Raw genomic sequence first — 17,968 nt, forward strand, 5'->3', positions numbered from 1 at the left:
CTTACCCAGAAAAAGCCTTATCAAATGTTCCTTGAACAGAACTGGATGATATAAATTATGTAAAGCAGGTACCCTAACCCGGTGGCCACAGACACCTCCCATGGATAGAGCTTAGGGGCCCACGGGCTTGGATGGGAAAAACATTACTAACCTCTAACTGAATTTAGCATGTCCTTCAATTACGAATGTAGGTAATAAACCCCAGTAATATCCTCAATGCCCCAGTCATATCCTGTGACTTCTCACAGCAGAAATCACAGATCATTTTACATCCCGTTATCTCCAGGTATTGCGACGTACGCTCGTCACTGCTTCAAAATTACGGCAGTATTCAACCTGCCATGAGGTCTTGTCATTAAACTCACCACAAAGAAGCATATAGATGACTGCATATCAAATGTTTAAATATTTTGATAATTGTGTTTCAATATAGTCAATTTCTTTTGTAACCGTATGCATTTGTTTTATGGATTCAAAATTGTTATTCTGAGAAAGGGTCCCTGGACTTCATCATGTTGCTAGAAATGTTCTCGGCATAAAAAATGGTGAATACATCCAACAGAAAGTTGCCTTGGTGCAAAAGCCGGTTGCACATTGACTTGAAGTCCAGCTCCATTCCTCACCATCTAGGTGACCTTGGGCAAATCCGTGACCTTTCTGAGCCTCAGTTTCCTCATCTTTAAAATAGGGATAAGCTTTCTCTGCTTCAGCTGGTTGCTATGAGATGATGTTTGTCAAGGATGTGGCGCAGAGCCTGGTATGCAATAGGTGCTCTACAAATATTAATTTCTTTCCTCTATTTCTTAGCGTCTGCCTTTATCCTTTTTGTGTGGTACAGAACAGAGAGCCACACTGCATGTTTTCACACATCAATGTACTCAACTTAGCAGCTCCTTCTCCATCACCCCACATAGGGCTTGGCACACAGTAGGTGTGCCAGGTACTTGTGGAATAAATGAGTGAGCGAATGAATATGGGTGTTGAACCAGTTCTGCATTTAACTGAGATGATTTAGTATTTCTAAACAGCGTGTCTGGTTATGACAGCCATGTGCCTCGCGCCAGAAGGTGCTGACATCTTTATGGCTTGATTCAGTGAAGGGGTCATGGGTGTTGTAGCTGCAGAGGAGGCTGGCACACTCTGCATGCCGAGAAGGTGCCCTATGCTCTCTGCGCACCAGACCCTCATTGGTTAAGTGGGCTTAAAACACCTGCTTGGCAGAGGCTTTGGGGAGCATCACACAGGATAATATCTAATGCTTCTTGCCTTCAGCCTGGCATAGAGAAGGCACTAAGACATATTTGGTTAACAAATGAATGAATCAACATATGGGTGAGCAACTGTTATTCCTGACTCCCTCTGGACTGCTCTGTCTTACCCAGCACTGTTACATTAATAACCTGCGCACGTAAATTCAGAGAAACTCCAATACTCAGCTCCATTTTCTTTGACCTGAAGTCACAATTTTTGGAACTGCTCTCCTGACTGGTCCTAGTTGAATGACTAATAGAACAGAGAATCTATTAGGGTCCATGGGCAAAAAATACCGGACAAGGAAGGAAATCGACTGAACACACAGAAGGCTTTCCTACCCACAAGCTAAGTAAAAGCCCAACTGTAGGACAGTCACTTCTCAGGCCCTCTTCTCCTTGTCCCCTGCCTACATGTCTTGGTTTATCGCCAAGTGGATCCATCACTCCATCCGCACCAAGCCCCTTGCCCATCTCTAAGCTCCCTCCTGCAGGTCCTGGTACCCACGGGTCCTCCAGCCTGCAATGCCCTTTCTTGCCTTCTCGGCTGACTTCATTCCCGTCCACCCTTTAAAACTGCCTGGGTGTCCGCTCTTGGAAACTAGGTACTCCTCGTCTGCTCCAAAGACATGCTCTGTTTTTCTCCGTCACAGTGTTTAACACACTGTATGGAAACCGTACGTTTCCATGCCTGCCCACCCCACTGGATCGTCTACGTAGTTGTCTTTGAATCCACCAGACACCCCTGCTCAGCACATCCTGATGCTTAGGGTAGCAGTGAAAATCATGGGCTTTGGGGCAAAACCGGCTTGGATGGAAGTGTTTTGAGAAACATGTGACCTAGGACACAGAACTCATTCTCTCTGGCCCCCACCTTCCTCATGTGCACAACGCTGACAACCAGCCCTTGCTGCACACGGCTGTTTAAGGGTTAAATGAGAGAACGCGTATAAAGTGCTTAGGGATGCGAGACGCAGGAAGCCTTGAAGCCTTCAGCAGACGCTGGCTGTCGCCATGATCTCGGTAAATAATCCTCTTCCCAGGAAGCAGTAGAAGACTAGTGACGTGTGTGAAAAGGATGGATAACATTTCCTGGGCCACGGAAAGTTTTTTTTTTTTAATGAATTGAGATGAGTTCTGGGGATTTATATATTACCTTACAGTACTTCTTAATGCTAGTCTCAAACACTCACCATTGTCATTGAACTCAACCTCTGCAGAAGATAAGTAAATGAGAAGCTTAATTCTAGATAAACTAAGCAAGACAAAACTAACGGCAGCCACTGTGTCCTGACCCGAAATCTCAGCATAAGTGCTGACTCTCAGAAAGATAATGAGAGGACCCTTTTGGTTCCATCTGTGCTGGGATTTAGGATTCGCTTGTTTGGCATTTAAATGCTTCATTGCAACCTCTAACAGTCTGAATTGCTTTGGTTATGTTCACTTAATACCCCGTTGGACACAGAGGACAGCGTTAGGAATCCAGACGCATCGGGCACAAGTCAGAAAGCTCAGCTCTGAATTACTCATAGCCATTGCACCTAAGAGGCTTAAGGAATTCCTCCTCCAGCAAAGTGGGTGATCAGCTTACTTCTTAATTGCATCTCCTGAAAGCCAAGACCCCAAAGGATAATGAAACGCAAGGCAAAATTCAGCCCTGAAACTCAAAATCCATCTCTGCCCCTCTCCGTATGGATTTCCAGTGCATTATTCAGGCCTTCTGCTCAGAAGATACAGCAGGTCTCGCAAGAAAAGCCCTCCTTAGAGTTACATCAGATTTCTTTGGAAACATGGGGTCCCCGATTTGTTAAGTGCAGACAAACAGTTCCCAACATGAACTAGAAAAAACTGCAAAGAGATGGACTGGGGATGGAGAAGGAAAATCACGGGTGTTCTGTCCTGGCAGATACAGCCTTGCCCTGGGCTCCTGCCTCAGGTCTCAGCCCTAGGGAACTCCAGCCATGTTAAACCCCATGCAATTCCCTGACTTTCACACTTCTTCGCTTTTGCAAATTTGGTGACCTGCATCTGGGAAAACCTTCCTCCCTTCTTTTACCTAAATGACTCTGATCTTTTGTCTGAAACTTGGTTCAAGCATCAGCCCCAAGGCACATCCACTCTTGGTCCAATTACATATCTGGTCACTGTGCAACGAGAACATCTCAGGCTTTTCTCAACCACAGCCCGTGGCCACTGTAATGAAATCTTGGACTTAGGAGAGACTCTCTCACGAAAGCAGTGCTTCTCAATTAGGGATGACTTTGCCCCCAGTGGACGTTTGGCCCTGTGTGGAGTCATTTGATTGACATAACTTGGGGAGTGCTACTAGCATCTAGTGGGTCGAGGCCAGGGATGCTGCTAAACATCCTAAAATGCACGGGACAACCCCCCACAACAAAGAATTATCCCACCCAAAATGTCAATAGAGTTGAGACTGAGAAACTGAAAGGAAAACTGTTGGTCTGGAAGCTGTACTTTGTTCAATTTTATGTATCCAGCATCTAACACAGTGCCAGGCACACAGCAAGTACTGAAAGCACTGTTACGGTATTGAACGAAGAAGGAAGGAATATGTATTTGACCTTCTAGTTAATAAAATGCCTCTAACCTGAGCTGAGAGAGGACGTGTATAGCGGAAAGGGTGGACTTTGGAGTAAGAGAACGGGGTTCAAATCTCTGCTCTGAGTTAATATTTCACCTTGGGTAAGTCAATAATTCCTTCTGATTTGTTTTTTTCACCTGTAAAATAGAGCTAATACTATTTATTAAATAAAAATGTGTTCAACACCTTACAAATGCTAGGCTCGTGGTAACTTGCTGAGTATACAGTGGCGACTAAAACAGACATAGTTTTCAGCCTCCAGGGGGCTTATGATAAGGTCAGGAAGGCGCACAATAAGCAAACAGATACATATATTGTTATAAATCTGACCAGGAAACAAACAGAGTGTAGTAATGGAGAATAACAGGAGGTTGACTCAGGTCCGGTGGTCAGGGAAGGCCTCTTGGGTGGATGGGAAGACCAATTAGGAAGCCAATTTCAGTAGTCCGGGACCAAAATGGAGATGCTCCAGATGATGAAGCTGAGACCTGAACGGTGAGAAGATGCCAGACTTCGAAGGAGAAGGGTGAGGACGCTCCAAGCAGAATAATCGCATGTGGGGTGAGGGACGTGAGGAATGGTTTGTGCAACTGAAGGGAGGGTATGTGACCAAAACATCGTGAATGAGGGGCAAAGTGGCACAAGATGAGATCAGAGGCCAGATCAGTCAGGGATTTTAGAAAGAGGATCCAGAAATAGAAATAGAAAATAGGAATTTCTATTTTATTCTAAGTGTACTTGGAGGCCACTAAAGAGTTTTAAGAAAGGGAGAGTATATCAACTTTGTATTTAAAAGAGAACACATGTTCACAGCCGCATTGTTCACAATAGCCAGAGGGTAGAGACAACCCAAATGTCCATCGATGGATGAAGGGATAAACCAAATGTGGTATATACATACATTGGAATATTATTCAGCCTTGAAAAGAAAGGAAATTCTGACACACGCTACAGCATGGATTAAACTCGAGGACATTACGCTAAGTGAAATAAGCCAGTTGCAAAAAGACAAACACTGATTCCACTTACATGAAGTATCTAGAGCAGTCAAATTCATAAAGGCAGGAAGTAGAAGGGTGGTTGCCAGGGGCTGGGAGGCGAGGAAAATGGGGAGTTGCTTTTAATAGGTACAGAGTTTCAGTTTTACAAGACAAAGAAGTTCTGGAGATTGGCTGCACAACAATGTAACTATACTTAACACGACTGATAAAACTGAGGCTGTCCTACTTTGGGCACATCCTGAGAAGGCAGGATTCTTTGGAAAAGACAATAATGCTGGGAAAAGTAGAAGGCAGCAGGACAAGAGGAAGACCAAGTATGAGATGGATTGACTCCATAAAGGAAGCCATAGGCACGAGTCTACAGTCGCTGAGGTGGGCTGTTGAGAACAGGACATGGTGGGCATCACTCATTCATAGGGTCAACAGGAGTCGGAGCCAACTTGACGGCACATAACACACACGCTGAGCTGTACACTTAAAAGTGGTTAGATGGTAAATATTATGTTATGTGTACGTTACCACAATTAAAAATAAAAAAACAAACAATGGCTGCTCCTTGGAGAATGGATTGGAGGGAGGCAGGAACCCAAAAGAGAGACCAATGAAGAAGCCACTTAAGTTTTCCAGGCAAGATATGCTGGTGGCTTGGACTAGGGTGACTGCAGTGGGAAGAAGGAAGAGAGGAGAACTTTTTGGAGTAGAACCACAGTAAGTCTTCCCTGATGGAGTCTATGTGGGGTGTTGAGGGAAAGAGACGAATAAGGAACCACTCCTGGGTTTCTGGCTACACAAAGGGGTGGATGGTGATGCCATGTTTTCAGTTGAGTAAGATGAGACAAAAACAGGTTTGGAGAAGAAATCAAAAGTTGAGTTTGTCAGTCCCTTTCCTTGACACACACACAGCCCCACACATACACACTTCATACAAGATGGTTGTGTGAAGCAGATATTACTAAATTTTGACGATTTGCCTCACAGCTCAAATAACTTAATTTGAATATTAGATATCACTATTAACATATTTTTGGAAGGTAGAAAAATAAAAATATAAATTAATTCTGGTCTGTATTTGCATAAAGAAACAGTGAAAAAATATCCTAGAAACTAAAAAAGAAATTACCTATGTGGCGTTGGAGGGTGGCAAGAGGTGGACAGAGACAAACGTTGGACTAAGACATTCAACTGTATGCCTCTATATACTTATGAACCATGTAAATATTTTTTCCAGAAAATTAAAATTCGAAATTAAAGATTTATTTAGACCCCCCTCCAGTGGGAATTTCTCAGTGGTTATGCCATCCTGCTGGATTCCGAATTCCTTTCTCCCCTCCCACTTCTCCTCCTTATAAGGTCCCTCCAGGGTTGAGTTCTTTCCTGCTCAATCTAGATTTTTCTCACTCCTAATTCAATTAAACTCTCTTTTTCCTTACACTCAAATTCAACTCTGGGCCTACTTTTGCACATTAAAAACTCATAAAAGTGCTCATGTGAACAAAGCACAAAGAGAGACATAGGAGCGGTACTTTCAAATACCATTCCTGCCCCACCCTCCCAGCCAGGACACAGAATGAGATGGGGATGCTGGGGAGGGGCTGTCCCTGAGGCTGTGATATCACAGAGAAGTTGGAAGAAAGGGCATCTAATAGGCACGGTGAAAGAATATCAAAGGCAAATTGTGCTTAGTAAACAACTTTGCTTGGGACAAACCTGACTATATTCTCTAGCCTCCTTGTGCCATCTTTTTTGGGCATGTGTGTCCTAGATAAACTGAAAAAACTTATATTTAAAAAAACAAAAGAGCAAAAATCGAGTTTGAGACATGTTAATTTTAGGAAGACTGAGAGGCATCCTGTCAAGCAAACAGTTGGAGATCTTGTCTTTCTTATTCATAGTGATATTCCCTAAAATGGTTTCTGGTACACAAGAGGGCCTTAATAAATATTCATTGAACAAGAGGAGAGATGGATGAATGGTGATGGATGGATGGATAGATGATGGATGGATGGATGGATGGATGGATGGATAGATGATGGATGGATGGATGGATGGATAGATGATGGATGGACGGATGGATGATGGATGGACAGACAGATAGATGGATGGACAAACGGAGAGGAGTGCAGTGTCACTGCAGCCAAGAGAAGAGCCTTTTGAAGAAGCGGTCAATCTGTCTTGTGCTGTTTGTTGTGAGAGCTCAATGAGCCAGCACAGACTGAATGACCAGCACAGAGCAGAGCAGCCAATGCCACCCACAGGTGTTAAAGCCCTAATTTTGTCTCTTCTCTCCTTCCCTCTTTCATCCTTCCATCCTACCACAAAGAAAGGGTGGCCTTACGCAAGGTCTGTAGCCCCCTTTTAGAAGGCTCCTCTAGCACCATGGGCTACCCTGAGAAAGACAGAGAAGGCAGAGAGATAATAAACACCTGTCATCATCCACAGGCCAAACCTTTGAGGCTTTGGTGCCCTATTTTAATCTCTGAGAAAAGACTACGAATGAAAGTTGCCATCTTGCCTTGGTTTCTTTTCAATGAAACTGGGAATCTTAATTGGGGATTATATGACAACGAATGTGGAGTGACCAGCAGGGACCTGGAACTTGATGGGGCTTCCATAAACAGCATCAATACTGAGGGAGACAACGGTCATTTCTTTCTGCTCTCCCACTGTTCACAGTGGAGCCGGCAGAACCAAATAACTCACATCCCTTGTTTTTAGCTACAAAATACATTCCCCTAGAGAGAAACAAAGGCTCATTTATTTAGGCATCTTGTGCATTTTCTTTAAGACGTTTGCACACTCTTCTTCTTTACCACCCTAAGGAGCTGGCATTTCTAGGAATTTCTCATGTAGAAAGAGATGGCCTGTGGAAAGATCCCAGGCCTAGGGACTCAAGGCTTGTGAGTTTGAAGGATGAAAGCGTGAAGGAGAGAAGGAACAAAATCAGGGCCTGAATGCCTCCCTTAGCCCCGTGAAAAGCTCTCAGCCCTTGATAGTCAGGCCAAAGGAAAGCGCCTCTGCGGGTCCTCCCCAGCCTCCTGTTCCAGGTGCAACTTAGGGTTCCCTTCCTTTGTTCTCCCTCTCCTTCCTTGTGTCTGTAACATCCCCACACCAGCACCCTCCACACCGCGTTGCTCCTTTTTGGTTAACACATCCTCCTCCCCCATCAGACCATGAGCGCCTTCCCCATTAGACCGAGAGTCTCAGCTCCCTGGGAATCTCTGGGGCCTGACATAAAGCAGGGCTCTTAACTCAGCGTTTCGGTTGGAGGAGAAGGAAGGAAGGAAAGGGGGAGGGAGGAGGGGCAAAACTATTGCAAATTCGGGATTCGAACCTATGTCGCTCTGACTCCTAAGCCAGCCCCACACCCTGTGGAAAAGATCCTGGGCACAGAAAACCTGGAAATATGGGTGCCAATCAGGATCATAACGGTGATAATAATAAAAGCAATCCCTTATGTAGTATTTGCCATGGGCAAGGCTCTAGTCTAAGCACCTAATCCTTACAACAGCCCTGGGGGTAGACACTCTTATTATAACCATTATACGGACAAGGAAACTGAGGCACAGAGGTTTAGCAATGTGCCCAAGATCATCCAGTCAAAACTCTTAAAAGCAACCCGTAACTCACACCATCTAATGAGGCAAAACAACATGGGATCAGTTCTGCTACGGTGGCCACAAACTCACAGCACACAAGACCTGAAGTGGCTTCAGAATAACCTATCCAACCTCTGCTTTCTCGTGATGAGGGAGTTCAGGCCCAGGTGGCCGGTGGCTCCTAAGGGACTGTCTAGACTGGGGAAGAAAAAGGGTGGATAAAGCAGAGACGAGGAGGCGGGATGGTGACTAGACTGACTGCTGCGCTCTGAGGAACAGCACTGAGATTCTGAAATAACCCTGATGTCTTAATCCCGTTCTCTCTCATTTGGACAGGTCTGCAAAGTTAGCTGAGCTAATGACCTATTTGGTTTCTTCTGATCCACCAAATCTGGGAACCTACGAACACAAATCCAGGACATTGGCAGCTAGCTCTCCGAGGACACACAGGCTCACACTGATGTGAGAGTGAGGAGCAATATATTTTTCTCTGTTAGTCTCCTAAAAGAATTATTTTCTCTATGAATCCAAATCTCATGTATGAATAACATACCAAGTGACTAGCACGAACATAGTGAGCATTTACTTCACGCTGGGCCACAGGTGTCATTCCAACCAGCCCATGACACTATTATTACCTCCACTTCACAGATAAGGACATGGGGACGCAGAAAGGGCACATGAATTGCCCAGGATCACACAGTGAGTGAGTAGGGCAGCCAGGCTTTGAAGTCTAATAGTCTGTTCTGGGCTCTTATTGCTATGACTACCTCCTAATTCTACCACCTGGTTATTTTTAGTCCCTGGTTAAAGAGGAGAGAGGACCACGGATCTGGAGGGAGCCAGGCAGACACAGGATCACATGAAAGCCCCTGTGCGACTTGTTTCACCCGGTGAGCCCCATTGTCGTCAACTGCATAGGGGGACATGGATATCTAACTCTCAGAAATGTCCATCTCAATATCACATATCGTGGATCCGCTCAGACAGCTTCCCACCCTGTGCAAGCCATTCACTCTTGCCTTTGGCAAATGTAGAAGGTGGAATGTGTCCCCCAAAAAGATATGTTCAAGCCCTAACCTGATCCCTGTGGATGTGACCTTATCTGGAAATAGAGTCTTTGCAGATGTCATCAAGTTAAGACAAACTCATCCTGGAGTAGGGTGGGCTCTTAATCTAATGATTAGTGCCTTTATAAGTGAAAAGAGTGGGATACTTGGGTACAGGGGCACAGATATACATAGAGGGAAGAAGACCGTGTGAAGATGGAGGCAGAGAATGGAGTCTACAAGTCCAAGGAAGGCCAAGGATTACCAGCAACCCCCAGAAACTAGAAAGAGGAAAGGAAGGATTCTCTCTAGAGGCTTTGGAGGGATACGGCCTTGATGACACCCTGATTTTGGAGGGCCAGCCTCCAGAACAGTGAGAGAATAAACTTCTGTTGATGTAAGTCGCCCAATCTGCAGTAATTTGTTATGACAGCCACAGGAAAAGAATACAGCAAACACTGAGGGTTTAGTGGATGCTTGAGTACTGTTTTCATACTGACAGGACCAAGTCAGAGGCTGCGACCCGCTCTTGTGTGCTAAGGAATGATGTGCTTACAGGCGGAGAGGAGGCTGCACGAAGGGGAGGGAGAACCATCCTTTGTCGTATTTTTGCAAATCACACTCTTGGAAGAATTGAGAAGAAACCTCTAGCCTTCTCCTAGCTTCTCCCCATGGGAGGAGGTGAATTATCTGATTGGGTTATGATGAGTCTCTGATAGCCATTGGCCCATTTTCTTGATTGGGCGGGTTTCCCTATTAAAGGTGAGTTCTGAATTCAAGGTCACACATGGTTTCTCTCTGTCTCTCAGTGCCCCACAGGGTCAGACAGGCCATGATCCCAGTTGGCTGGCTGGGAGAGTGTCTGCTCTATCCAATGTGCTGGTTCCAAGGCCAGACTTAGTGGGAAGTGTTATGAAGCTCACTGTTGCCGCAGGGCCAATCCTGCTTTACCCAGCTATATTTTGATCTTATTCTGACTTCTTTGTCTACTTCTCAATTGATTCATAATTCAGAGCAAAAGGGGTGCCATCAATAGGCAAACCCCCATATTCCAAAAGGAAAACTGAGACCAAGCCCTTAGTACATGTTGGGGATCACTCTGAGGTTAAAGAACATTTGTCCAGTCTCAGTTACTCTGCAGCCTGGGACCAGCGTGGCAGGGTCTGGATGGCAGGAGAAAAGACTAATAGCTGTGGGATTGTGTCCAAAGCTCTTATTTCGCTCTGGGTAACAATTTTCTCATCAGTAAAATTAGAAGATTGGATTAATTCATCTCTAAATTCCTACACACCTCTAATAGTCATTTTTTCCCAGGGCATGGAAGGAGATTTATTGCCAACATCATCCATCACCCTGTGAGATGAATTTCATGTGGCTTACATCACAGGGAGAAGGCAAAGTGTGAATTACAGTGTCTGATCAGAGGCTCCTTCACTCAGCGGGAGATCCTGGCTCTGTGCTTTTCCCTGACCCCACAGCCTTCTCTCAGGGCAGGGACTCCAGCTATGTGAGCCAAGAAAGGGTAAAAGAAAACAAAACAAGCAAAAGGGGACACCAGCAGCCACCAACTGGGTAACTGTTCTCAAGAACTGTGAAGACCAACATGGTGGTCGGGACCATGAAATACGGAGCAAGACCAACTGGAGCCCGGTCCTGCTCTTGCTACTTTCTTAGCTGTATGACCTCATGCAAGTCACTTATCTCTTTGAACCTCAGTTTTCTCATCTGTAAAATGGGGGTTAAAAATACTCTGTCTCATAGGGTGTCTATGAGGGCTGGATGGGCGTAGAACTACACCTGGCAAATAGTAAACATTCTATATAAATAACTGTTATTACACTTGAATTCTTTGATCCAAATAACGATCCTCTATTAAACTTGATAGCCTTATAATGGGAAGGACACAGTTATGAGATAGGAGAAAAAGATGATGCCTGGGGCAAATTCCCTCTCTCTCCAAAGACCGATACTGAGGAGAAGAGTACCGGAGGCCGCTGTTCAGACTGAATTGTCTGAAAACACAAAGTGAACAATTGGGCTCAGGCAAGCAGTTGCTGCCAATGCAGTCACCTGTTTAGAGAATTCAAAAAATGCTATTTTCTGTCAAACAAACTCCCCTAATTATCAGCACTGCTGCACGTCTACTGAATAGTTATAACTGATGCTCAAAATGATGTCCCTAACAAAAAACACCAAAGTCTTTTCTGGCATAATCTAGAAAATAAATGAGGCTCAGTATGTTTTATTGTTGATGTTCTTTGATGCAATATTATTTTTAGGAATTTGAAAATTTATGGGTAGAATTTATGCCTGTCATGGGCATCTATCATTTTTGTCTGCTCTATGTTTCATCCTCTATTCTTTGGGAAAAAGGCTCTATTCTATTGGGGAACTGATCCTCCCAGCTTCAACCAAGTGATTCTCATGCGGGCTGCCAATCATAGTTTCTTCAACTCCCAACCCCCGACTCTAATAGGTGGAAACATGACCCAGAGTTTGACTAGCAGTAGCCTCTTATTCTCTGAGCCATAGAGATTGTCCAAGGTGCAAGTATGTGACCCAAATTGGGCTAATCTAAGTGCTTTCCTGGGATCTTTCAAACTGGAGTTGGGTGAGCGATAGGTGGACAGAAGAAAGAGGAAAAAATATGTGATCCTCGGGCTGCTGGCATCCACAACCTTATCAGCATGCAGAAAGTCAGCCAAGAGAATGAAACCAAAAAGAGAAGCAGAGACAAGGGATGAAGAGAGAACTCCAGGAAGGGTCCCATTCTTGTTTCCCACCAGGGGTTCCCACCCTCTCTGACGGGTGACTCTGTGAGCCATTACATTTCCCTCTTAGTCCAAAGCAGTTTAAATTGGGTTTATTACAGTGGTAAAACAAAGAGTTTGTCCTTCTATCCATCTGTCCATCCATCCATCCATCCATCCATCCATCCATCCATCTAATCATCTACTCTTTCAATAAGTTAATATCTACTTAAAGCCAACCATGTGCCAGGCTATGTTCCAGGCACTGTTTCAGGTGCTGGAGATAAAGCAGTGAGCAGAACAGCCAGAGTCTAGCCCCTTGGAGGCCTCTGATCTGATGGGGAAGGCAGACAAGAAACAGGCATAATATAGTAGGTAATCATCAGTGCCGCCAAGGAAATTGAAGCAGGATCAAGGGGATAGAGATTGATGGGGAGTGGGTGGAGGGGCAAGGAGGGCCTCTCTCAGGAGGTAACACTGGGCGGAGCCCCAGATGAAGTGAAGGAGCGAGCCACATGAAGACGTGAGAGAAGAGTTCCTGGCCAGGGAGAACAAGGGCCAAGATGATGTGTCTGTTAGAGTAACCGAGCTCACTCTACTCCTGGGTCACAAGGAGGGCAGGACAACCACCTGTGCTGCAGGGGGACTCAGCCTGGTGTGGTCTGATACAGTCAGACAGACCCTGAAATCCCCATCTTGGCTATTTCTGCACTGGGCTTGGGTGTAAGTTATGGAAATGCTTGAGCTCAATTTCCTCCTAAGTAAAATGATGGTACAATATTGCCTATCATTAAGTCATTTCTGTACACATTCAGTGAATATTTATGGAATACATTCTATATTTCAGGCACAGTGTTAGCCTTATGGAATGCGTGGTCTAGAGAGGAAAAGAAAATTTTAAAAGTTTTGACTATATTTAAAATAAAGGCTTTATTAGGGAAGTGCTGAGTCCTACCTAAGGGCACCATGACGGGGCATCTAAAGTAGGTGAGAAGGGACGGGAGTGGATGTCAACTGCCCCCATCTTCACAAGAATGAATTAAGATGACCCAGGAAAATTGCTCAGCTCCCGCTAAGCCCACACTGGAGGTTGGCCCTCTTCCTTCTAATTAACCTCAGAGTCATAGATCCCGAGAAGGAAGCAGAAAATTATCAAAGCCAACCTTCTACCCATTGCAGGAAGTCAGCGAGGCTCAAACAAGTCTGCAGAAAGCAAAACACTCATGAGAGTCCTATCCTCAGGATCAGAGAAGCTCATCTGTCTGTTGACCCTTTGGGGGTGGGTGGCAACAAGCAGTAGCTGACAAATGACTATGGGCTTGAGCTCTTTCCAACATGCTGACCTATTTTCACCCCAACACAGAACCAGGCTCTGTCAAGTCACAGAGAATAAAACCCTTTCCCCAGGCTGACAAATAAACAGATGTGTGGGCCACCTACTCTAATAGGGCAAAAAGATGAACTCCAAGTCTGATTCTGGCTATTTAGAAATAATACTAGAGGAAGACTGGGACACCAGTTGGCTGGCAGCCTGTTGAAGAAGCGAAGACTAAGGGGGAAAATGGTACATCAGAATTAATCCAATGCACACGCACATCGCTGACCGCTCTCTCGTCTTGTTCCCCGCCTTCTTTGGTACGGGAATGGATTCCCCTGTCGACAATTCACCCACCCTTCCTGCAGATCTCACTCCCCACCTCTAGGCTTCACAGCGGCAGTCGCACCTGGCATTGCACCTGCCATTCCATCAGCCAAACCTATTTGCTGTTCAAATCCAAAATGCTGCTCCCCGAGCCTGGATCGGGGAGATGGAGTGGCTTACATAACTGATCTAGCTCTTCTTCTCTGAGCAGGATGAGCCGGCGAACACCCAGCACCTCTAACCCTGAGAAATCACGGGATGTGTTTTCCTCTGCACCCCTGGCAGAGCGGGGAGTTGAAAGGGGTGTAAGTTGGTGATTACATTCCAGAAAGTCCCTTTCTAATACTAAAGAATCATCTCCAGCAAAGCCTCAAAATGTATCTCTCCGGGCCCAAATTAAACTGGAGGTGCCTTATCCAAGGCACAGTGATATTTTGCATGTACGTTCCAATTTGGCTGAATTCTGTTCATGTCTGCATAGAAAAGGCTCTCAAGGCAGACTCAGTAACTCACTTGCAGTGTCAACACTGGCATGATTTATAACCCTGTTGCTCACAAGAGAAGGAGGGGAAAGAGCATCCAGTTAGGAGTTCTGAGACCTAGATGGTGTAACCCCTGGTGCTCAAGGGCTCTGTAACTTGGGGTGAGCCTGCCCTCTTGGGGGCCTCAGTTTTTACAAAAGCACCCGGGATTGGATCTCTGATGTGTCCTCCTGCTCTGCCTCTATGAGCCATGGGCAGGTTCTCTAGCAAATGTCCCCTGACACGGTCACTGCCAACCGTCCAGCCTCCTCTACAATCTCCCCAAACGTCTCCTACAGGCCTAACTGGGTCCAGGTAAGAAACGCCCGGTCCATCTGAAATCACGCACAAAGGAGGAACAAAGCCTGAATTGTTTCTGCGTGTGAGTTAACCGGCGCTGTCTGTGACCGTTTCTTCCAGGATGGATTATGTACGGGATGGGGCATCACAGACCCCAGGCAAGAGGATCTGACTCAGCTTCCCAAAGACCGTTGTCCTCAAGTCATTCCCTTACAAGGTGGCTCAGGGTCCTGCCACCTTCTCTGCCCAAATTCTGTCAGCTGTAGGACAACAGTGGGGCTGCAGTGTCCAGGAGACTGACTGAAGCTTCAGAGGACTTTGTCAACAATAATAGACTAAATATATATATTTATGTATATATTATTCATATTTATATTTATAAATATATAAACAGTTTAAACTGATGTTTGCAAGAGATGATCTCTCTTTACAATCTTGAGCAGGGTCCATAGGCTCCCTGATATTGTGGCATCTTCTGGAGAGGGAAAGAGAGGGATGGAGAGAGACGTGCTGGTAACCTGGGAGCTTAAGCCGCCCTGCAGCAGCCTATGGTGAGCATGGTTTACTGGAGAAACCACCGCAGTTGTGGGGGTCATGAATTATAGTTTTGATTCACTTTCTGAAGAAACATCTCCAAGCCCAAGAAGCAAAGGAAGGAATATTTAGAGGAAATAATACGGTCTTAATCTTGAAATCTGAGTCTGAATTTTGATCTTACCACTCAATAGCTGGGTGGCCCAGGGGGAATAACTCAATCTCTCTGAGCCTCAATCTCCTCAATCCACAAACGAGGATATGAGGGCTGATCTTACATTGTGGTTACAAGGACCAAATGAGAAAACATAGACAGGACTCCAGGCCCAGAATCCAGCCCAAGGAGACCCTCAAGAAGGGACTGCTGCTATGAAACACCAAAGTGCCCTTGAGTAAATCAACACGCAGGTGGCAGAGGAACATGGTGGCCAGCAATAGCAGTGAGCCCTGAAACTCCATCTGTGAGCAGCATGGCTGCCCAGGGACCCTCCACGTTACAGAACTGGACCCTCTTCCCCAACACAGTGGTGGAAAGAAGGGGATTCATAATCAGAAACGTACCTGGCTCCTGCCTCCAGCTGTTCTTTCCTGCGAGAAGATGAGAGAAAAAAAATAAGCAAGCATAAATTACATGGAACAGCTTCCCCTTCCCCCAAATTTGCCCCAAAGCTTCCCTTTGATGAAGATGAAGGAACAGAGGAGAGCTCCAGGACAGGATGGTGAGTGTGGAGGGGAACCACGAGAGAGATGACTTCCCCAGCCAGACCCCAGGTCCCCACTGCTATGGTTTGGCTCTGAGCTCTTAAGGGTCGTCTCAGCCGTTCACTAATTTACTCATGCAGAAACTGGTTGCTGAGCACCAATTCTGCCCCAGATCTTGTGCTGGGTTCAGCTGACTTGTTTAGTGGTGGGGACAGACGAGGAAACCAGGAATTTCATGATTTAGCAGCCACACACCCATCGCTATTACCACCACCATCATCATCGATGACATTCTCCTCCTCAATGCTAATATTTATTGAGCAATAATTAATAGGCAGATACTATTTTAAGTGCTCTTTATGGATTAACTCACTTAATCCTCATAACAACTCTATGAGGTATTATTATCATCTCCATTTTTCTGATGAGAAAACTGATGCACAGAGAGGTTAAGTTAATTGCTCAAGATCTCACAATTAGGAAGCAGCAGAGTCAGGATTCAAACCCGGGTGATCTGGCTCCTGAACCCACACTCCCAACCACGAGGCCACAGGTGGCATGTACACATTCATGACTCTGAGCCTTCGCTCAGGCTTTCCTAGAATTCCCTTCTTCTTTTCTCTGCCTGGAACAGTCTTACTCATTCTTGAAGTTCTAGCTGGAGGGGCTGGCTCCTCCTTGGGTTTCTTATCCAACTCCCCAGGGTCTAGACTGAGCTAATGTGAGATTCCCATGTGAGATCGTGTTTGGACCACATCGTCTTAGAATTACATGGTGGTCCCTGAGCTGCTAGGGGCAGAGTCCCTGTTTCTTCAGCTCTAAAATCTGGGCACCCTATACCCTGGCACAAAGTAAGTGCACCATAAATACTGAATGACTAACTGGCCCATCACTGGGATGCAGTGGTGGGAGAAATGGGGAAAGAGCAGGCGGCATCACGATAGAGATAAAAGAGCCAGTTGGAGAGTTAAGAATTTCTAGTTCCTAGATTGGCTCAGGATCTGGTTTCACAGAGCTGGTCACACATCCTCTGGGCCCATTTCTCCGCCACGTGGACAGAAAAAGCTCTGAATTTCTAGAAGTCTCTGGGCCTCTGACTCCAGGAGAAGTAGAGGAGGCAACAAGAGGAGAAGGAAAGGGCAAGGGAGTGAGCTGAGGGCAGGAGAGGAGCAGAAGGCACGGTGGCAGCAGTGTTAGAGAATCAGAGCCACCACTTTCCATTCCTTTCTCACTTTCCAAGACAAGGATTTCATGCTGTCTCCTCTATCAGCACACTTTCCCACCTCCCCACTTCCCTCCAAAACAGTGGCCTTAACTCATCTCTCACTGAGCTCTGCCCCATGGTCCCACCCCTAAATCAACAACCTCTTACAGCTGGCTCCACCTACTGGCTTCCCCTCTGCGCTGATGGATGAAGGGTCCATGCTCCTGATGAAGGCCAGTCCTCCACTTGTGCTTTGGAGCCCATGCCCCTACCCATGCTCCCTCCTCCAGTTCTTTCCCTCCCCACTGCATCCACAGGAATCCCTCTCTACTAGACTCTTCCAGTCAAGGAAAAAACCCTGGCCCCACACCCCCCTGCAGCTGCCGTCTGCACTGGCTGTCCCCATGTGCTCATTTCCATGTCACTCTTTACTCCGGGTAAACTGGCTTCTATGTCCACTACTCCACTGAGATTGCTCTAGCCACAGCCCTGAAAAACTCCGTGACAACATCCTTGTCTTCCTCATCTTGTGACAGGATCAGCACAGTTGAGCCTCTCCTGGTCACTGTTATGTCCTAATGCCAAACACAGTGCTTAGCACATAAGAGATGCTCAGTCAATACTTGCTGAATGAATGGGACAAATGAATTTGTAACCAATTCCAGATGGGGTGTCCTAGCCTCGCTGTCACTAACATGGTTTCACAGGACTGTAATTTGGGGGCTGAGTGTCTTGCCTTCCCACTATAACACCAACGCCTCCTTCCAGCTCAGATTCAGCCAGCAGAGACTGACACCCTCTATGGGCCAGATACTGT

General features: G+C 45.9%; 1 protein-coding gene across 1 annotated transcript in view; it reads right to left on the minus strand.

Moving 5' to 3' along the window:
* Nucleotides 1-17,968, minus strand: part of KCNQ3 (potassium voltage-gated channel subfamily Q member 3) — a 301,936-nt gene that overhangs the window by 11,892 nt on the left and 272,076 nt on the right. The window contains exon 9 of the mRNA XM_070632054.1: nt 15,807-15,833. Coding sequence (XP_070488155.1) covers nt 15,807-15,833 — 27 coding nt within the window. The remainder of the gene's footprint in view (nt 1-15,806; nt 15,834-17,968) is intronic.

Source organism: Equus przewalskii, chromosome 8, assembly GCF_037783145.1.
Source record: "Equus przewalskii isolate Varuska chromosome 8, EquPr2, whole genome shotgun sequence".
Classification (NCBI taxonomy): domain Eukaryota; kingdom Metazoa; phylum Chordata; class Mammalia; order Perissodactyla; family Equidae; genus Equus; species Equus przewalskii.